General features: G+C 38.1%; 1 protein-coding gene across 3 annotated transcripts; it reads right to left on the reverse strand.

The window, feature by feature from the left end:
- Window positions 1–1232: 1232 nt before the first annotated feature.
- Window positions 1233–22299, reverse strand: PPM1K (protein phosphatase, Mg2+/Mn2+ dependent 1K). 3 transcript variants are annotated; one of them, XM_058547483.1, is made up of 8 exons: window positions 22164–22297; window positions 15638–16156; window positions 14602–14702; window positions 8185–8350; window positions 7882–8026; window positions 6746–6880; window positions 4142–4318; window positions 1233–3825 (listed from the first exon to the last, which is right to left on the reverse strand). In XM_058547483.1, the coding sequence occupies exons 2-7, from the start codon at window positions 16075–16077 to the stop codon at window positions 4187–4189; spliced, it is 1119 nt and encodes a 372-aa protein (XP_058403466.1). In that variant the 5' UTR covers window positions 16078–16156; window positions 22164–22297; the 3' UTR covers window positions 1233–3825; window positions 4142–4186. The 3 variants fall into 3 exon arrangements, 2 of the variants coding, with proteins under 2 accessions (XP_058403466.1, XP_058403465.1); XM_058547482.1 differs by having other exon boundaries at window positions 1233–4318; window positions 22164–22296; XR_009221008.1 differs by lacking the exon at window positions 1233–3825 and having other exon boundaries at window positions 4256–4318; window positions 6684–6880; window positions 22164–22299.
- Window positions 22300–22742: the final 443 nt, after the last annotated feature.

A 22742-nucleotide genomic window follows, 5' to 3' on the forward strand; every position in this document is an offset into this window, starting at 1 on the left:
CTAATTTTTAATATATGGAGATGCTGCAGTAAAATATACCAAAGGCAAAATATTGTAGAAATCATCATGATCATTTTCCTCTTATGTACCAACAAATATTTTGGAAGAAGGAAATGAAAGAGACAAATTTTGTTTAGATCGAATCAAAATTATTTGAATAAAAGAAATTTCCAACCATTCATTGACTCTTTTATATCAGTATTCACAGGGTCGCATAATAAATATTGGAAGGTCTGGATGCCAAATAAACACAGTTGGATCTTTTAAAGTTTTTAATGCATGTACTTTATTAAAATGGTGTTTTGAAGACTAAGATATGTGATTTCAGACAGCTCACATTACTCTAACACATACATTTAAAACAATGGTCAAACGAGCAATTCCATCAACTCGCTATAGTAAGTGCTATACACCCAAGTAGTACTTTGGTAAATTGTAAAACAAATGTACACAAGAGCACTTAGGCAGTAATTAAATTAATTTGGGACACACCAAGCCACTAAATTCTGTACTGGACTCCAATGGCAGATGAGTCATTCTTGGAGATGGAAGAACTCCATAATTTCACAGCCCAGAATACTCAATATGACCATCAATGGACAATTTCAACCATCTAACAACCAAGGGGAGCTGCCAGAGAGTCAACAGGCTCATTCCAGATGCCAAAAGCAACAGGCAGGTCATCATAATTTGGCTTGTAAAGACATGACTTTTTATTTCTGCTTAAGTCAGCCAGATAAGTGAATTTAATAAATATAATAAAATGTAACCAAGCAAAATTTTATGTCACTTTCCACAGACATGGGTATGTGAACAATTGAGGTGCTACAGGAAAATACAAATACATATTTGTGTTTAATTGTTCGATGCTTCACGTTGACCATCCCTTCCCATCATCCCATCTTGAAGTATTTTCTTACTGTTATATTACCATGAAATTAAATCCTTGTCCATTCTTAGAAAGGAAACTAAATTATGCATTTTTTGTATAATTGAAGAGTTAGCATAGGCCCACTCACTTTATGCCAAGATTCTAAAAAAAATCAATTCCACTTTGAAAAAATGATTTCTCTTTATATTGTGTGCTAATAATTGTTCAAAGTAAGTAAATTTTTAAATGTTGGAACTTGAGAAAAGTTGACATCATAGAGTACAGAAATTCAAAACTGATCCCTCCAAAATGAATTTTTTTTTTCAGAAAAAATGCATAAGACTTTGAAGCACTTAAGAAACATAAAGATCTAACAAATAAAGGGTTGATGGAAAGCAGGACTGCATTTATATTTGCATATATAAGGTACTTAAGAATTTATACTTGTGAAAAGTCACAATGATTTTAAGAATATTTTGCCAAATAAATGTTGGCAAATAAAGTTTGGCAACACATTTTTTTTTTTTTTTTTTTTTTTTACTTTAGTGTTCATATTTTAATCTATAGGAGCTTTTTTTTTTTTTTCTTGTGAGCAAGATCAGCCCTGACCTAACATCCATGCCAATCCTCCTCTTTTTGCTGAGGAAGACTGGCCCTGGGCTAACATCTGTGCCCATCTTCCTCCACTTTACATGGGACACCACCACAGCATGGCCTGACAAGTGGATCAGTGTGCGCCCGGGATCTGAACCCTGGGCCGCCAGCAGTGGAGTGTGTGCACTTAACCGCTACGCCACGGGGCCGGCCCCTGGCAACACATTTTAGAAAGATGATTTATATAACTAAGTATAAATGAAAGGTAAACATGAATATAATTGATTTAATTTTAATTACATTAATATAATTTACACTATACCTATACCCACGTGGTATTAGCCACATGGCAAATTCACAGTTAAAAACTAAAAAACTTTATTTAGAACTGTCCTTCTTTCCACTACTGTTTGCATAATTCCCAGTAATAGACTTAGAAACCTAATGCAAATATGCTTATCTTTTATGGATTATAATAATCTACAAGTTATACTTCAACATTGTGGCTTGAAAAATAAACACCAGTATGTTTTTATGCTTTAATCAAAATTGACTGGTTTCATGTTTTAAAAGCTTTTCAGGTGAAGCAGAGCAAAGTTCACCCCAAACCAACACCAAGAAGCCCTACAAATTCCTTTGTCAAACCTGGCAATCGACCTCATGCATCTGGGACTCTTAGACCTTTGAAGCTGACAACATCACTCCCACCCTTAGTTTTTAAAGTAAAAGAGAGGAATAGTAATGTGAAGAATTCAAACAAAAAGGAACCTACGCCTTTAGAATGTCATTTTGTGCTTCAGAGCTTTGGTTTGCTTGTTAGTTTGGAAATTCTCCATACTCCTAAATGTAGCTTCCATATTTATATTCCAAGACTTGACTCAGAAAAAGCAAGAAAGTTTTCCAGCTTTGTTAGTCTACCTTTGGTTCCTCACTTCTCAGAAAACAAATAGGAGACGATATTCTTTCCTGTATGTTTTTCTTTCTTGCACCAAACTTCCTTGAAAAAAAAAATTGAAATATTTCTTTACCACTTTTTTTCAAAGGACAATTTCTGATTAACATAGGCAGGAAAACTCAAGATTTACTTTTCTTGCATTCTCAAAAAAATGAGAAGATACGAATATTTATGTTAGGCCCCCTTCCTTCTAATAAGCCTTTAAATAAAACTTAAAGAAAGAAAAAAAGTCAACCCTGAAAATTGAGAGTTCAAGGTATATACTACGGCAACTTATCTTTTTGGTTTCTTTTTCTTTTGTTTCTACAACAAAACTCCATGTCATTCTTAACACTCAGTATTTTTCTCATATACTATTATTTTATATGCAAATTACCATATAGCAATGTAGCTTCAACATGCTGGTTCTGTTCCTGGGTTTTCCACTTAAGTTACCCACCATAAAATATCTCCTACAGCCATTTTTAATCTATTTCTTCATTTGCCAATAACCACTGGTTCTCCACTATAAAACTGCCCTCAGTTTGTCAAGAGTCCTTAGGGATAAACATATCAATAATTTATAGCTAACTGGTGAAGGAGCTGTGCAGGATGGTTCCCTTTAATTTTCTATTACTCCAAAATATACATATGTACATACAGCCACACATATAACAAATTTACATTGTCTGCAGAAATAAACTGCAGATCTAATTTCAAACACACATTTAGAGAATCACATTTTAATAACAAACATGCAGCTATAAGGAAGTATAGTTTTATACTCCTAAATTACATAACAAACTGAAATATAGAATCTTCTAATGTTTGTTTTACATTTATTCTTTCCAATGAGTCTAGAAATAAGCAAACCTCAAGCTATGTCTGTAGCAGTATCAGTCAATGTGGTATTATTTGTACTGACAAATTATCCAACTTGCTAAGTCTATACAAAAAGTGATATAAACATACTATATATAAAACACAAAACAGAGTTAGAGATAACAAATGGAAACTGTATACAAAATACCTGATACCAGCAGTATTTAACTTTGTATAGCTTTAAACAAAGTACTCTTAGCCTGTGCATTCTTGTCTGATTGAAGGAATAATCATATCTATACAGCATTCTTAGCTGCAGAAAAATAGGAATGAATGGGGGAGGGAACCTGGTGACAGCTGAAATATACAAGTGCACTGTTTATAAATATGTATACAATTTAGCAGTGACATCGTCTCTGAATTAATTTCTTTTGCATTGTTACATTTACCAATAAGTGGTCCAGAAGACTTCAAACAAAACTCAGAGAGAACTCAGTTTTCACACTTACTCCTTGGTACAGTTAATAAAAATAAACACTTGCAGATAACACACTGAGTAGCTGTCAAAATACTGACTAGTTTTGAAGAACTTGAAGACAAGAACCTGTTCAAATGAATAAAGAAGAAAAATGATCAAAAGAAACTCAAAGCTGTCTAAGAGTTTTAAAAATTAGAAATTTAACACTCAGCAAGTGTATCAAACCACTTTTCATCTGCTCACTCAACTCAGAGACTCACAATAGCTGAAATACACATATATTTATACTGAGAATATACAGCTGAACATAAATATGACGGGTATTTGTGAAAAACTACTATGTAAATGGTTACTTAGTTTACACTGACTTGCTACTGATCCAGTGAGTCACAGGGTCACTCTTGTACAGTTACTTTTTGATCTAATCAGTTTCTTGACATACTCAGGGAAAACTGTGGCACAGAAACTCCAGAGTCCCAGCAAGCGATCAGGCCCATCGTCCACTGGAGGCAAAGCTTCTGCTGAACGAGAAGTTGATTTCAGAGTTCTTATATTTTCCCCACGCACCAAAAGGCACTACCACTGCAGTACTGTTATCTTCGGTACCATACTGTATTGCCTGCAAGGTTTGGCAGGAAGAAAGAGAAAAATGCAGGAGATTAGAGTACGTACAAAGAGAAATCATTCTTCCTCTGGAAGGCCAAACTGGTTTAACACACAGTTACTAACCCAATTGTTTCACAGTGGTTTGTGATTCTTTCACCATGTATCAACGCCCACACAGTTTATTAGATTGCACATAGAATAACTGATGACCCAAAACAACCATATTAACTATATTCCACTATAGTGATTTTGGCAATAGAAACACCAGTGGAACAAGATACAGGATATGCAGCTCCTGAAGAAGAAAATACCTGTACAGCATTCAGCATAGGGACTAATACAACTAAGGATTCAGGAAACGTAAGTCTTATCTAGCAATTCTGCTTCTAGGAATTTAGCCTCAAGAAATAATAACCTAAGGAAATGGATGTGTATAAAGATCTAACTACAAGAAAGTTTATGTTCTCTATAAAATGGAAAAGTGGCAAAAACTAAATTTCCTGCAGTGGGAGAACTGTAAATCAATTTTAGGAACTAATTCAAACAGCAAATGATATAGTCAGCATTGTAAATCCCAATTGCAAGCTTGGGATTATATTTACCGGCAAACGTATTTCAAAAGACCCCATAACCTGAGGCTAAAACTGTGAAAGAAAGGGTTGATAAAAACATCTGATGTAAAAAGCTTCAAAAAATAAAAAAGTTTCACAAATAAATTGAAAGACCAAAATACATATATATACAATATATTTGCAATATCAAAGTACTAATATACTTAAAATATAGGAAGTTCTTACACATGAAAAGACAAGCATACCTATAAGAAAATGGAAAAAACAAACCATACACAGACAAGAAATACAAATTACAAAACATCCTAGTGAAAAGTGTAAATCTGAATAGTATTTCTGGTGGGGAATTTGGCAAATTTATTAAAAGCTTTAGAATACTGTGTATTCTTGTTTTTTTTTTTTTTTTTTGGTGAAGAAGACTGGCCCTGAGCTAACATCTGTTGCCAATCTTCCTCTTTTTGCTTGAGGAAGATTGTCCCTGAGCTAACATCTGTGCCCATCTTCTTCTATTTTGTATATGGGACACCACCACAGCATGGCTTGATAAGCGGTATTTAGGTCCGTGCCCGGGATCCAAACCCAGGAACCCGGGGCCATTGAAGCGGAGCGCACGAACTTAACCACTATGCCACCGGGCCAGCCCCCTAGGATACCGTGTATTCTTTTGCCTAGCAATTTTACTTCCAAGAATTTAACCTAAGAAAAAAATATCTGAAGAAAATCGATATGCACATATAGATACAAGAATGTTTATTACAGTGCTCCCCCAATACGGAAAAGTGAACGTAAATTAAATTTGCTAATTAGGGGAAGTGTTAAAAGAATTATGGTAACAAATATAGAGGAATACTATGCAGTCATTACAAATATTACCCTCATGAATTAGAACGCACATATCTCAAGACAGGTGGTTGAAATTAGGACAGAAGTGATCATCCATGGAATTGGGCCCATTTCCTTAATCGCACAAGCACATATAGTAACAAGTGAATAATTCATGCTTACCCGTCTATTTTCAAGCAAATAATGCTTTCAAAGTAAGGTCTTCTATCTTAATTACAAATATAGCACTTAAAAGATTGGGCCAAATTTGGCTCCCCAATTGAAAATATAAAAATTGGGAAATGCAAAAATAGCTATTGAATTAAAGCATGCCGCTAATGATCAGTGATGGCTATAACTTAAATGAGCTATCTATCCCAACAGAACATTAAACAAAACATGGAAATTTTACATTTTCTCTGCTGGGTATTATCCAGCTTCCAAATTTTAGCTCTGACTGACATACTAACACACAACCCATCCATACACCTTTCTGTTTGTTTTTCTCACACACGTTTTTAAAAACCAGAAGTTGACTATGCTATAGTGTTCCTGTATTGGATAATTACTTGGAGCAGTCGCGTTTATTGGTCAAGTAGTTAGACATGGGAACTTGGCTGTCAGTTTGAAGCCCAAAGGACAACTACTCTGCAACTTAATAGTTTTGTGATCTTGAATAAGATGTATATGAACAGAAGAGTGTCTGACACATAGTAAGTGATATTAGTATTAGATATTATAATAATTTACTATTGCTGTTACTATCATTTCAAGATGTGTGCAAAGCCAAAAAAGAAACAGCACATTTCCTTGGCACAGTATTTTTACTTAACTACTTGGGAGAATTGTAAAACTTGTTTAAATTGGAAATATTATGGAAATATTATCAGGTGTAAAATTCATTGTGATACTCAAGCTAAAACACAAGATTTCAAAGCAATCTCCAGCCTGTGTGGCCCCTCCAGGCTGTACCAAGACCTGCACCTGGGTTTGTCCTTCTGTCGTCCCCCCTTGGGACTTTTCTAGCAGAAGCTCTACTGTGTCACCTGTTCAGTCACTGCATGGGCTGCTTCGTTGGGATCATGGCACTGATTGACAAAGTCACAAATCTCTTGACTATTCACCATGAAGTTAATTCCATCTGTAGTGAGGACCAGGAAGCTGTCATCCGCATGATGTAGCTGCAATCAGAACCAAACGCATAGGATTATAAACTACACTTGGCCTTAGAATAATCTTCATAATTCAAAGATTTTATCCGTTTGTTGAGTGGTCATCTGTGTTTAAAAGCTTGTAGGCAAACAGAGTGAAAATGGAAGGCCTGTATTTAGGGCAGAAGTAGCAACATTTAGCATCAACCACGGAGGACAAACCTAACATTTACTTAGTAACACCACAAAGGAAGAAGCCAGATAGCCAGATGCAAGAGGCGGCACGATGTAATGCTGAGAGCACTGTCTCTGGGGCCAGGCTTCTGGGTTTGAAATCTGCCTCTATTTTTTGGCTGGGCAAACATAGGTAATTTGACATCTGTATGCTCTAGATTTGTTTTCTCTGTAAAATGGTGGAGTAGCTATTTTGAACAGAGCCTGGCACATACTAAGCTCTATATAAGTATTTGTTAGATAAAATGAACATAAGTGTGATATCTATAAGTCATGAACGCTTTCAGTTAATTAACAAACGTTTGCTGCCATTATTGGGAGCCTGCACTCTGCTGTGTCAGGTAGCAGAGTAGGCCGGGGCTGCAGAAAGGGAAGTGTCGGCTCACGGCTCACGACTGGGTGTGTTGGGGGAAGTGCAGGGTAATGGGGGCACTGGTTAGCAGCATGCAAAGCATGTCACAGAAACAGAGGGGGCGCGATTAGTGAGCTTGGTGGAAAAGGGAGGCAGGGTCAGTTTCCAAGCAGAGGTGAGGCTGGATGGTCAGGTGTAGGTGAGGAAGGGCAGTGGAGCCATTCTACCAGGAGAATTCCAAACCAAAACCCAAATACTTCATCACACATTTGGCCTGGAAAGTAGTTTGTTAATTTGTCTGAAAAGTTGATCTAGCCTTCCATAAATTACTCCCTTTTAAAAGCCATTTTGGCTTCCATCAAGGCTTCCAAGAAAGCTTGTAGCTGGAAACGACCCTGCATTCGCCCCTTGCATGTGCTGCAGGTGTCTGCAAGTCCTCTCTTACCTTAATCCTCTTGGTTTCCGGTTCTGCTATCACACCGCTGGCTTTAAGATCCAAATCTCCAAGACTCCTTGTCATCGCAAGTCTGCCATTCACATGAGGCTGGCCCAAACTATTCCAAGCTACAAACCCACCGCATTTCTTGATCCTAGTCAAGAAAAAGTTAAAAGACTATGATGTGATACCCAGAAAACCAAGGCACAGTTAAACCTAAGCATGAACTCAGTTTAAAATGCACGGTTTCATTTCCATCTCAAACTCTATCAACATCATCCTCATAGAATGCTCGGTCAGTGGAGGTGGTACCTTTCTTTTTCGTCTTTTCTTTCTGGAGTATGGTCAATGGTCAGCTTCACGGATTTTCCTTTTCTACACAAAATAGCCCGGCTATCCCCAACACTGGCTACAACCAGTTCAATACCATCTCGCAATAGGGCTACTGTGGCAGTAGTCCCAGAGGCCAGTAGGGTGGCTGCAAACATTATGAAAAAGAGTACAAGTCAGTGATAGTCAAATGATTGGATATGGAAGTTTTATTACAAAACAAAACACAGGCATGTTAAACTAACGCTGAAATGTATCATTCTAATTTAACTAGAGCTATGCAAACAAAATGCAAATGAACTACGTAAGTAAGAGCATGCAGAGAAAGAAGTATTTAATTCATAACAAGGCTCCATGCAAACAGAAAAAGTTGCTATCCTATTGGTAAATAATGCATCACTGTCTCCAAATGGCTTCTATTTATATCAAGTAGAGCTGACTTAAACTTATAATAATTATAATGACACCTTTGTGTGTATATCAGGTGTCAGGATTAAAAGTATTACATTTTAATTAGATTGACTAATACAGCAGGATGACTTAGGTCTACTGAGCGCATTCAGGCAAGCTGACTTTTCTGTAATCTATGGACTCAGAAAGTATTCTCTTCCATTTCTTACTTCTTTCCTATGAAAATATTATCAGTTAAAAGGCTAAGCAAGATATATATGCCAAGGGCATACCATTTGCGCTTCAAGTGCTATATTTTATATTCTTTCCTTCTACACTTGTTTTAACTTTACAAATGTTCACCAAAAAATCCTAAAATGGTTAAAGGTTCACATTCTTTTCTGTTTATCTTTGTCCCCCCCCCCCCCGACATAAAACAAAGTTACAGCCGTCGTTATATTAGGAGAAAATCTGGGGGACGGGGAATGAAATTCAACGCAGTTTCCCATAAGCTTGGTATAGTTAACACTCCTAGCTCCAGAAGGACCTAATACAATCAATCTGTACCCAAATGCAGGACAGTACTGCCAAGTGCTACTCCTGTGGTCATGCCCTGGGCCCAGAGCATTCCATGAATATTAATTTTCTCTGACCAATAACAAATAAAATTAAATGTTACTTGGCTTTAGGTCACCACTATTCCCTTCATCCAATCCAAACTGCATTTTTGCATCTTCCTTTGCTTTATTCTAACAATGTCTGCCTTCAGTTCTTTACCACTTATGAAAAATTTTAAGGTGCATTGAGCCTTGCCAAAAGTGAGAACACTGTGAAATTATGGGCTAAAAAGTAAAGCAAATTGGAAGAAGTTGAAAAAAATAACTTATTTAAAGCAAGTATTATCTTCAGTAACATGGTTAATTGTTTAAAGCATCTAAATAAAATATTCGGGTGATCATCCAAAGATGACTTTGAACTCAAAGGTAGATTTAGGAAAAATGAAGTGGTATTGATTTGAATGATTGAGGCTCAATCTTTCTAAATTTTTTTTTTCAAAAAGACAATTTAAAAAACTTCATCAGTAATGCATTTTGGAAAGATATATATAAATATATTTTCCGATAAGTATACTAAAATGCCTGCTTTAATCAGAAAAGTAAAATGGAAAAACATGAATAAACCCTACTTAATCTTTTATATCCATGCTGAATTTACTTTATCGAGAAATGGCATTTATAGTTCCACTATCTTCCCATTTATCTCTTGATTTTGGAACTGTTGTGCCAAAGTAATAAAACTTGGCAATGCTAAAATATATTTGTCACTGTATAACATAAATGTTTTAGCGTAAGTATCAGTGATGTTTATATTAAAAATGTTAACTTTTGAGTTTCTCCAAACTACAATGGAATCTTTACATTTTAACCACCGTAATAGTTTCAAACGATTGGAAGAGCCAGGCATTTATTCAGACGCTACCTGTCCAGAGAGTTAGCATTCCTCTCCTTTGTTGAAGCTGTCAGCAGCAGCATTGTTTAAAATGGTTTTTAATTGGCTACGTCAAAAGAGTTAAAATTTTATAAATGAAAATTTTATGTTTAGCTGTTTAAGATTATAATTCATGGTTCTGCCATTTAGGAATTTAAAAGAACTTGAGTTTTTATCAACCCAACTTCACAGTTCCAAAATCCCAGAATTTATGGGAAAGTTTTCAAAACTAACTGTTGATTCTGGTTTGCTAAGCATCTAAGGATATAAATATTAAATCAACATTTATTTTCATTTAACATTTAACATGGAAGTAAAAAGTCTCCCTTTTTGCCCTAACAACGAAACTATAAAACTAAAACAGCTTTCAATAAGTTCTTAACACTCACTGGACATTTTCTACTGCAAGTCATCTCAACTAATGGGACAAAGAGGATGTGGGAACCTTCCAGTAGTCCAGGCTAGGAACCGCTGGACTCCTTCACCTGGGACAAAATTAAGCAGATCTCTCTTTCCACTGAAGCCCAGCATATAGTGTCCACGGGCTCCAGGTCTAGAGCTGCTGACCAGGCACAGTTCTCTGCCACAAATAACACGCACAGAGGCAAATAGGAAATTCACCCAGGAATTGTGCTCACACGTTACAAACCTGCAACACAGGGGAGGGCAGAGAAAGAGCTGCAAAATAAGGGGAAGGGTTTTTATTTTGGTGAAAATTTCACTAGCAAATTACATAATATTCCAGGAGATGCCAAATCAATGATTCCAAAACTCAGTTTGCCCAACTTGATGGTATTTTGTAGTTGAGTTTATTTTTTCATCACAGAGTGACACTTCTTAGTTTTGTGGCTTCCCAAGGTAGGAAGAACTAGATCCAAATGCATGTGGACCAAAACACATATGTGGTGACACAGACACACAACTACATACTTATACACACACTCATTTAAACAGTCTTGAAGAGTAAATCAGTATCTTTATTCAATGGGAAAAAAAAAAGCACTGTAAATCTGTTTGGTATTAATATTAGAATTGTCCCAATAACAAAAGGGAAAATTCATGGGTATAGGACCGAATAATTCATGTCTGACAAGCAGTACATAGTTAGAGAGGATGTGAACTACAGCATACCACCAAATTACCAGGATTTAAATATACACCAAGAAGGAATCAAAGCACCTCCTACATCAGACACAAGGAGTAACATATCTGTTAATAGTGCTTAATGCAGGGGTCTAGTATCTAGAAGGCATTTTTTGAGTATAATGATTAATTTATATTAACTGTTTAAATAAAGGCTAGTAAGGCTCTTGAGCTCTAATGCACGTTTATAATTTTATGTAATTCATAAGATGGGTATTTCTGCAGCTCTCTCTTTCCCCCGGTGTTGCAGGTCGACATATCAAAAGAAAAATGATCAAGATCTTGAATGGCAACATAAAGAGTGAAAGCTGTACTTTTCAAAGTATATACCCCTGGTAGTTATTCAACTGTGTAAACAACAATATGTATAAACCAATACAGTTTCAATATTTATTAAAAATGGGTGTTCTAGACATGTATGACTTATGAACACCAAAATCAAAGTAATGAGCTGAAGCAGTAACAGCACAATAAGAATCTCTCTCTTTAATGCTGTCCCTATTTTTTTCTTCTGGCTGCACCCAGCAGAAGAGGGATAAATGTTGCATTTCTAACATTGGTTATTTTGTAGTTTAATTCTTCCATAAAGAGATGACATAATGTGAAGAGCATGGAAGTTTCCAATGAGACTCACGATGCTGCCACCAACGTCTCCCACTCTAAGCGTCAGAGCAAGTCTTCTCTTTTTGATCCATTTGTCTCTGGGGGAGCTTTGCTGCTTGCAAACCTTAAGCAATCTAGAAACACTTTGAAGAGTTTATAGGATATCATCTAAATTTTCTACCATCTGGTTTGTTTTAAGTGAAAATTTGTTCATAACTAATCGACTAAAGGGATATCATTTGAATTTACTGGCTACTTTCATTAATTGCAAAAATACACATGACTGATATAAATTGAATACAAAAATATGCAAAGATGATGATGAAATTAGCTATTTGTAAGGAAGGGTAAATTCAAAATGCATCAACAACAAATCAATAAAAATAGTTGACAATTTCTTAAGGGCAAGATTCTTGCTGTTTCTTGATAAGTGGCATTCTGCTTTTATGCTCCTCAAACTACCTCATTTTAAACTGAAATAGTAATAATTTTTTAAATGCTAATGGGATAATATGAAGTACTTTATGCAGATGTGACAGCTTTGGACTGAAGTCTTGAAAAGATGAGAATGTTTTATTTTCATTTTATTATTTTCACTTTCTCTTAAGAAGCTAATATGGTATGTTTGCGGGGCACTCCTCCCATTTATACCTGAAAGTCCCCCATTAGTGATTCTCTCCAATGGTTTAATCAGTCTCTTTTCAGGTTTCCCCTACTTAAAATTCCAATCCACCCAGGAGTGATAACTCATTAAACATATACATTATATTAATAACTTGGTTAAATCAGCTATAAGATAATCAAGGAATAAATTATAATAAGTTTGGTGAGAAAGAGTAGACAGTGGAGATCAGTTAAGTCCAAATAATTACTGAGTAGCTTCCAGACTCTATGCAGGGTGCTGAACACTGGAGACTCAAAAATGAATAAGCCATGGTCCCTACCCTCAAGCTGCTCACAGGAAGGTTTAAGGAGGGAAAATGGGGCTGATGTTAAAAGAAAAGGTGAAAAATAATGGAGAGGGCAAACTGCACTTACTTCACAACTTTATTTAACTAGCACTGGTCCTACTTGTAGCTATGCCCAAAAGAATATTATCCACTCTTATAATACTGATACTGCTTCTGTTCTTACTAAAAACTAAAAAAAAATTTTTAATTTAAACATTAACTTTGAAATCTGAAGTGGTATGAGTTTTTTTAATCCATAAATTGAAAAGTTAAAATAGGCCCCAAATAGCAAAAGGTAATTTTTGCCATCTTTGAAAGTAACTTATTAAGAATAAATTTTAAAGTTGTTCTCAAAAAACTTATTAAAAAAACACACAAAAATAGATCTATAAGAATACACACAAAATAAGATTTAAGAACAATGTTATAATAAACCTTTTTTCTTTAGTAGCACACTAAGCATGATTCTGCCATGCTCCATTATACTTGCAAATAAATGGCCATTAAATGAAAACTAAATTTAGAATATCTTAGGAAAGTTCTGAGATCATTAAAACTCAGGCGCCATCTGGAAGGGACAAAAACCAAAGGAATGAAGAAGAGAAAATGGGCCTGAATGATCTACAAACAAGAAAATAAATCCCTGAACAGAGAGTAGACTTTAACGCTTTTCTGAGGATTTGATGATGGTAAGGCCGTCAAAAAAGAGCAGGAAAAACCTCTTAACGAGGCGAGTAGAGCCATCCTAGAGTCAACTTCTCTAATCCTCCTCATTAAATATGCCCATGAGTGAGGCCACAGGGGTAGCTAGGAAAATTCCAGCCCTAACTCTGCACCTGAACTTTACCTCTCCTTGAGTTTCAGTTTCTTATCTGTGAATTCGGGGAGATTTTCCATCCCTATGCGCTCCAACTGAAAACTGTGAAAATGACATTTCTGTGTGCACTTTGACCTCCTTTAAACAAAAGGATGAACCAAACACAATTAATATTATTGCATGATTCATTTTCAAATCAGTTACGAGGTCCATATGCATACATGTATGTGGTCACTGCAGAAGTTTTCAAGATTAACTTTATGAGCAAAAGATTTGGGGGCCAGCTAACTAGAAAACATTAGCTACACTTTTCTGAAATGGTTTTGATAAATTAAGTCAAAATCAGAAATGTTTTACTTTCAAAATTTAAGGACATACAGTACACAAATTTTTAAATTCAGCTGACATGCCCTTGTGTTTAACAAATAAAAACAAAAATATCACTAGTTACTACAGGAAAGCTGCAAGGTCAAGCTTTTCTAAGAAATGGGAGAAAAAAATATCTTCCCTCTAATTATATAAAGTAGTGCATACTAGCCATTGTCCTTTCCTATTTAGGACCAATTAGCAAGTTTCTTCTTGTCAGACAATTACTGAGTCTGGCTAGATGAGATTACTCTGTAGTGTATTTCAGTACTTGCTCATCAAATTCACCTAAGAAAACAAAAACAATAAACCCTCTCATAGTATGGACCTCTTGTCCATAAAACAAGCAAACAGATTAAAATATTTTTAAATCTTTTTAAAATTGAAATTCAATACCAGAACCATTTTGGAGCTTCAATTTATGAAAAATTCTCCAATATATTTCATTTAAAAGTGAGGTACTAACACTAGTTTGGATTCCAAACGGCATTTAAAGTGATTCTTTATGTAAAATCATTTTCAACATAAGCACCCTTACAAACAAACTTACATTAAAATTCCCACCCTTTTAAAGGGCTTAAATTGTTTCCGTTTTACCCCAATATTCCCCAGGACCCTAAGAAATGTGATTGTTTTACTTACCGTCAGCAGACAGGTGGGCGTGCCTTGCAAAGGCTTTATCTATTTCTAGAAAAGCCAAGGTCAACACAGTTTCCAAGTTCTTTTCCTTTGGAAGCAAATCCCTTTGTGGGGAGGAAAAAAGACCCCCAAACAATCATTTTAGGATAGGTTTCTCTTCTTCCTCTAGGTCCCTCTAGCTAGCAGTCTTTCCACACAATGGACCTACATGGTTTGCCTTTCAGATGCTTAAAATGCACAGATTAATGAATCAAATTGAAAAAGAATCAGGCACAGAGATAGGCCGTTAAGGACAATAAAATAAAAGTCCAAGTTCCCGTCCTTAAAAGATTAATCCTCACTAGCACAACCCTGAGAGGTCAAGAGTTCCTTCATATTAAATTAAGCCACTGAGTTCCTTTGTGGGATAAGGCAAAATATGCATCATTCACCTGATGAACAGTAGAAAATGACTATACACAGGAAGACAAGAAAGTCACATGACCATAACTGTCACTGTTCTCCCCCTCGTTTAATTCTAGCAGTAGCGTGCTACTCAAAAATACATTAATAATAATCTAGGTAAATAAACTATTTAAAGAACTCCAAAACACCTTCATTAAATGCATTTTCCCCATACTAAAGCCAATTATCTAAAGCTATTTTCAACAAGTATGTAACACAATTCACACTCCTTGAAAGAATAATCACCATTTATTGAAGTGGTATGTGCCACGCACCGATAGGAGTAAACGCTTTTCATAGATTCTCACAGTGCATGAGATCATGCACTCTGTTAATTCACTTGAAATGATCACAACTCAAGTGCTGCAGATTCTGGTCATTGCTCTCACCAGGGGAGTTGTTAAAACATATATTTCTGCAATGGTTACAATCATCAGTAATAGAGGGCACGCTTAAGCTACTGCTTGTTCATAAAACAACAGTATGAAACCACTTAAGTAACTGTTAACAGTGAACATCTCAGCCAAAGAGGGAAAGTTTAAACACGAAGTAGAAGGCAAACTGAAAACTCAAGAGCGCAAGTCATTGTACGTACCTGATGCATTTCTTCATGTGGGTGTGACAGAAATCAGCAGCTGCAGGTCCGCCATGTCCATCATACACAGCAAAGTATAGGATCTCACCTGTTAGCTGAGCAAAGTCAAACCGGTCTTCATTCTCTTTCCGTTTGCCAATATGTGAGGCACAGCCCACGTTTGCCAAGCTGATTTTGGGAATTGGCTTGCCATACTTAATGCTGGGCGGCAGCAGAATTGGCTCATCAATGCGGTTATCCCAGATCCCAAAATTATCCCAGGTGGCTGGACACCCGCTACCATCTGGGTCAAACCGAGAACACCGGGGCTCTGTAGTGGAGCTGTGGCATGTGAGCGTCACCCGCCTGTCATCCTGCAGGAGGCGGGAGCTTAGCAGCACTCTCCTTCTCACCTGGATCCCACCGCTTCTAACCAAAGTAATTAAGGCAGCTGTTGACATAACTCAACTCCCAAGTTCTCAGTGATGAGGGAAAGGTCTGTGGAACAATAGTGGGATGTCTTCAAGAAAAATGATGCAACTGAGTAGAAAGAAAGAGAGAGGGAGAGACTCCATCAGTAATTCTGAATATAACTGATATATCACTAGATATCACCAAAAATGAAGGCCATAAAGAATGTGGCACCTAACAGCCTACTTCTAAGAATAGCGGATCAAAAACGAATTGATTTACCTACCCCATTCAGAGTTTAAATTGCATAAAAATTTGACAATGTGCACATATATAGAACATGTGCTTCTCAAACTTTAACCTACAATCACCTGCAGATCTTGTTAAAATGCAGATTCTGATCCAGTCTGTCTGGGGTGGGGCCTGAGATTCTGAAATTCTAACCAGCTCCCTCGTGATGCCTAATTGCTGGTCCAGAAGGCCCACACTTTGAGTAGCAAGAACATAGAATACAGGTGTAAATAAATATTCTTCCCTTTATTAACGCCATTGCTCCGAAGAAAAGGAAGGGGCAAATATTAACAATAACAAAGTATTTAATGAGAGACAGAAAAAAGAAAAAATAACTGGTTAATAGAATATTTGTGATAGTTCTGTATCCAAAGAGCGGCCCAGTCGTAGTAAAGACACAATCTAGGATCTAAGTTTTGTTTTGTTTTAAGATTTCTCAACTTAGTAAACTTTACACACTCTATTACCATGGTTCATGCAAACACTCCTTAGGCACAAGGATAAGCCGCTTCTGATGTGTGTGCTCTCAGAAACTGGATAGCACTGCATTTGTGACAAGTAGCCCTGAGCTACTTGAGATGAGCAACTGATCTATTTATTTACATTAACAGCTGCAACTCTCCTCTCCCACAGCCCAGAAGCCCACTCAGACCTTACACTCACTGCCCACAACTCCAGTAGGAGACAGCACCCGAGACTGGACTACATTTCTTTGACATTATTACTCTGAAACCCCACTTCTGGACTCCGCCCCAAAGCTCAATCCTAAAGCCTGCCAGCAGGGGGAATTCCTACACCCCTGCAGGAAGGGCTGTGTTTTTTGCCGTTTTCCATACAAATAAGGTTATAAGCAGAAATTCATTTCCATAGCACTCTGTTCTGTTTCTTTATGAATTAAAAACCAACTTGAAAAGATAGCATTATGTTAAGATTTGATAATGCTGGTGGAGAGTATAAAGGTGTTATATTATTCTCCATTGTATGTTTGAATTATTTCACAATAAAAAACGAGCTTGAAAAAATTTGTCTCCCCAAAAGGCACAAACATACACACACATACAAAGCCCAGCTTGAGAGCATCAATAAGAAAATGCATTACAGATTTCAAACAATCATTTTCAAATAAACTTTTGGAAATCAGTCCAGCCATGTCTAGGAAGGGCCATTACTCCTTTCAGTGAGTAAAGCAGTAAAAGGAAAGGACGAGGTTCCAAAGAACACCCTTAGAAACCTAAGCAATGAAAGACACATGAGCCCTGCTTCACAGAATTTAGAATAAAGACAGCCCCCAAACAAGGAATGTGTTAGGGAAGACTTAGGAGGCCACCCCTTCTTGGCCTTTTAGCTAATATCATGGATAAAAGACTGCAACTCACTTCTTTTATGACCAAAATGGGGGATAGGGGAGACAGCATCTCTGGTTAACAAGCATTCAAGAGAAGCAATACATTCCATTACAAAAAAAGAGGTGTTTATTCCTTTGCTTCTGATTGAAGGTTATATTTTATTCAGCAACAATAACTACATCAAATAAAAGTGATGACTTGCAGAGAAATTTCAAACTATAATACAATTTAGCAAGTAAGAGAACTAAGTACTAATTATTGAAGGACATAACTCACAAAGCAGCTTTATACCATATAGAAAAAAATAAAACCTTGAATATGTTTATTAGAAAACATTCATATTTGAAGAGTACCAGAAATTAACAAAGTACTATTGCTAAAGTTTCAATCTGAATGAGCATGTACACTTTATTAGCCTTGTGCCATTTTGCAGTCATGCACCTACTTTAAACAAGAGTTCTAAAATTACAAACAAATAAATATTGAATAAAGTTTTTCTGCAGCTCTTCTAGGATACTCTTTTTTTTTTTCTCTCTCTCTCTCTCTCTCTCTCCTCTGAAAATAAAAAATATAAAACAGAGCTGCATTCTTAGCAGGGAACAAATATCCACTGGAAACATTCTTGAAGAGTGAAATAGAATGCAAGTTTCTTTAAGTGTGCATAAACTGAAATCAATCATCAACCTGGCGTCTTTTCTCATTTATTATCTGCATAATCATCTCAGACAGTAAGCAGAATAGACATAGGAGAACATCTACTTCAAGGCATACTATTAGCATAGATGAAATGTGAACCAGATATGTAGCTAGTTTGAACTAGGTCAGCATCACTTACACAAGCAGGAGACTCTGTTTAAGTAGGAATTCCATCTCCTTTTCCATATGCAATATAACTAGATCATACTAATACCCTCCATATTCCTGAGGAAACAATTCAAAGAGGAACTGTGTTCCCAAGCTAAATAACAACTTTGACTTAAACCTACACATCAAGAAAAGTTTCCTCCAGAGCTTCAAACTAGGAATCAGCCTCACAGGCCCGCAGCTCTGCAGATGCCCATGGAAATGACTATGCACTGACTAGCAGGCAAGAGAGAGTAGAATTTATGATGTTAAAAAAAACCAAAAACCTTCAAAAAAAGAAAAAAAGCAATCAGCGTTCTTTATAACAAAAGAGTAGAGAACAAACTGACAAACACCCAAGAATTATTTTTGTCAGTTCAGCAATTATATATTGGCATGTGTTTATCACTCTGCAAACTAAAAACCAGTTATTTAGGAATCCTTTATGTCAATCTCTCAATCAGAAATCAAGGATAGCTTATTTTTTATAAAACATTTTAACATTTTTATTTAACCTTTGAAAAGTCAAAGTTATCCAAAAGAGTCAAAGGGCAGAACTAATTCTGCTTGAACGCCATTTAAAGACACAAGTCTGGGCCAGCCCCGTGGCTTAGCGGTGGCTTAGCCGTTAAGTGCGCGCGCTCCGCTACTGGCGGCCTGGGTTTGGTTCCCGGGCGCGCACCGACGCACTGCTTCTCTGGCCACACTGAGGCCACGTCCCACATACAGCAACTAGAAGGATGTGCAGCTATGACGTATAACTATCTACCGGAGCTTTGGGAGAAAAAATAAATAAATAAAATTATTAAAAAAAAAGACACAAAGAGCAAAAGTTAAATGAACTAAGAACACAGGAACACACGCCACACATACTATACTAGCAAAAATAAATTTCATAAAGTATTCTAAGCAAGAAAATAAAGATAACTTGATTGGATTTCTAGCTACATTAACAGGTTACTTATATAAGCAACCTAAACTACATTGATAGTCATATACCAAAAGGAAAAAAATTAGACAATTTTCCCCCTAGGCCAAACCGTTTTCCAAATTCCTTTTTATTTCCCAATCAAAACAAAAATGTATGGCTCGCAAATTTACCTTAATTACACGAATTTTTTAAAATGTTTGTGTGCGCACACATATATACACACACAAAAAAAGATATTCTACATATTATCAATAAATAAATACCTGAAAATTCTTCCCTTTTTCAGCATTTTCACATTGCTTTGTGTGACTGGGCCTTCCCCATCATCTTCCTCCTCCTCAATGTTTTAACTGGTTAATCTGATAGTACTTTAAAACCCTGACACAGAAACATGACTAGCGAACAAGGTTGGCCCCCGGTTTAACAATTCTGACTCAGCAGGAGAGATCTCAGCAAAGAGAGTTAAATGGAAATAAATTGTGGGACCACAGGAGCAGGCATAGAAATTCTCTATGAGAGCGCTGATTAAAACCCACATCCTGACAGTAGAAAATCCCAGGTGAAAAGCATCAGAAAGGAAAAAAATGCATTTGGTTTGTAGTAAACTTTTGAAGTACTTACTTGATTTAAAAATAAAAGGTGGGAGGCTGGTGAAAAAAAGCCACATGTACAGCTACAAGATTGCTATGCTAATTTTATATTTTCATTTTACTCCCATGTTATAATCTCTCCATGGTTTAAATACCTGTGAGCTGTCCAAATTTATTTTTGGAAAAGGGAGGCACTCACTCTCTGGCAGGCAGGTGCGCTTGGGATTTGAGTCAACCTGCTCTTGACTGTTGAAAGCAGGTCAAAAGGGTAGTTTATTGCTGTTCTTTTAAGCACATGCCAAAATTATTCAGCAGTTCTAAGGATCAGTACTACCGAAACCTGCTTAGATTTATCCCTCCAGCAAAAATATTTAAGTATTCATATCTGCCCATTAAAGTGGCACTCTGATATCTTTATATCAGTAACTTCCATGATGGAAAGACAAGGTAATTTTAATATTCTTAAACCAAATATTTCTTTGTCAACTTTAAAAAAACAACCAATGCATCCCAATAAATTCAAATGGTATGGAAACCTCAGGAATGTATTTCAGGAAATTTGGACTCCGACATCTTCTTTATCAGTACCCTGCTGGGAGGAAGGGAAAGAAAACATACTAGTCTACATGAAGGAAGAAATGACAAGAACAACAAAACCCCAAATGACTCCCCTTAGGTTTGTTGTGAACATATGTTTAGATGTGTGAATAGAGAAAAGAACATGGGAGCAGTGAAAAGTATTCATTATTCTAATTCCATAGATATCTTTTAAAACATTTTAGTTAATGTAGATACAATTCACAGACCATATTCCAAACCTGTACCTTTATAGTTCACTTAAGAATTTTCCTTTACATTCTACACTACATCACCAGCGCCTCTCCCCTCTTCTTTCCTCTTGAACACTCCAGTCAAGGGAGGTGCCTGTGTTGGTGGTCAATAGAAAACGACTAAACTTGCAAGAAAAAAATCATTAGCGAGGAGAACTCACTACTCAAAAATTATTAACTAACATATTTTATTACACAGCGGTGCATCTGTTCTTTTCCTGGAACACCACGACACCATTGCTGCTTTTCAAGACCATTATAATCTTTCACTTTAGTCGCTCATTCTGAAACTGCCCCACAACCTCATTCTTTCTAGGCACTGGAGAAGGGTGAAAAGGACTGAAGAGCCCTTGCAGCACATTTCCAGTCTGGAGTTCGGAAAGGCCACTGGAGCTTTAGAGACTCCAAATTGCCTGGCTATTTCCACCTAGTCTCCTCTTTGTCATCTCCTGTGAAATCTCTAATCTACAGAAAGAGGCTGCTAAACAAGACATCACCAGCCACAGGCCTTGAGATTACAGTGCTCTCCTGGCAAAGCAAAACCCACGTCCTCAGATCCACACCAACCAGGGCTCTGCACCCTTCTTTATTCCGATCCCCTGAAAAGCTCACCCTTGGACCGTCCGGGATCCCGGGCCCGGCTCGCTGGCCGTGACAGATGCGTGGCCAGAGTGATACACGCCAGGAAACACACCCTCCCGCCCGCGCAGAGCGCAGCACTGCAGAAGGCTGGCTTTCCCCCTAGAACCTTCCGCCGCGCGGTCTCCGCCTCCCAACCACCCTCTCCGTGTACAGATCCCGGGTGTCGCCACGTGTCCCCCAGCCCGGCTGCAGCTGCGGCGGCGACCCGGCGCTGACACCTGCAGCATCCTCGCGTCCGGGGGCTCGGGCAGGGCGACGCGGGTCCTCGCTAAGGGGAAAAGCGAGCTGGTGCCTCCCGCCCTCCAACTCGGTCCACCCGACTAGCTCGGCTGGCGCCTCTCGTCTGGGGTCAAGTTCAAGGCCGAGCGCGGGGTCTCGGCAGGAAACGCCCATAGCCCACTGCGCAGCCGGGGCCGGCCCGCCGGGACATGCTGCTCCCGACCTCGCGAGGGAAGAAAGCGGCGCACAGAGAGCCCAGACGCTGACTGTGGGGCTCGGACCGAGGGGGCTGGGGAAATTAAGCCTACATTTCCCCTCCCCTCCCTGGAGAGCCCCCTCCGTTTACTCTCCATTCCGCGGACCCGCAGCGGTGGGATGCGACCCCGCCTACGAATATTATAAACGGTAACAGAAATAAATGAAGTGCATTCTCTAGGCTCTTACCTCGTGATGGTTATGCCCCTGGGAGATTTTTAATTAGCTAATGGAGGGCGGGGTAGAGGCTTTCTCGGTTGATTGGGCTTTCTTCTCCGATGTTTCTGATCTCTGGAACAAGCAGTTAGAACAGCCACTGGCTCGTCTGCTGGAAATTGTTGAGAATTTTTCGCCCTCAGTGGGCCAGATGGAGAGGAGAAATCTGTTCCCGGTGACTGACGGCAGCTCCGGCCAATCCGCGTTTGGCGAGACGGCGCGCCGGCTGCCAGGCCCTCGATCGCAGCCAATCACAGATTCCTACGGCAACGAGCCTCCCGGCAACCGCAATTTGACTCGGCTGACTTTCAGCAGAGCACGGTAGAGCGACGTCGACTTGGGCCAGTAGCGGCTCACGGTGGCGTCCCGCCCCCCCGAGGGCCTTGGAGCGCCGGCCAATGAGGGGCGCCTCAGGGGTGGGTGGGGTCGGGAGACTTGGTACTTTTCCCCCCGGTTGAGGAACGGGGTGTGTCGCTTGGGGCCAGGGGGCGGTAGTTCTGACAACTAGGAAACAGAGAACGCAGTTCCAACTCTTTGCTTGGGCAAAGGGCT

This window comes from Diceros bicornis, chromosome 8 (genome assembly GCF_020826845.1).
Source record: "Diceros bicornis minor isolate mBicDic1 chromosome 8, mDicBic1.mat.cur, whole genome shotgun sequence".
In the NCBI taxonomy this organism is placed as follows: domain Eukaryota; kingdom Metazoa; phylum Chordata; class Mammalia; order Perissodactyla; family Rhinocerotidae; genus Diceros; species Diceros bicornis.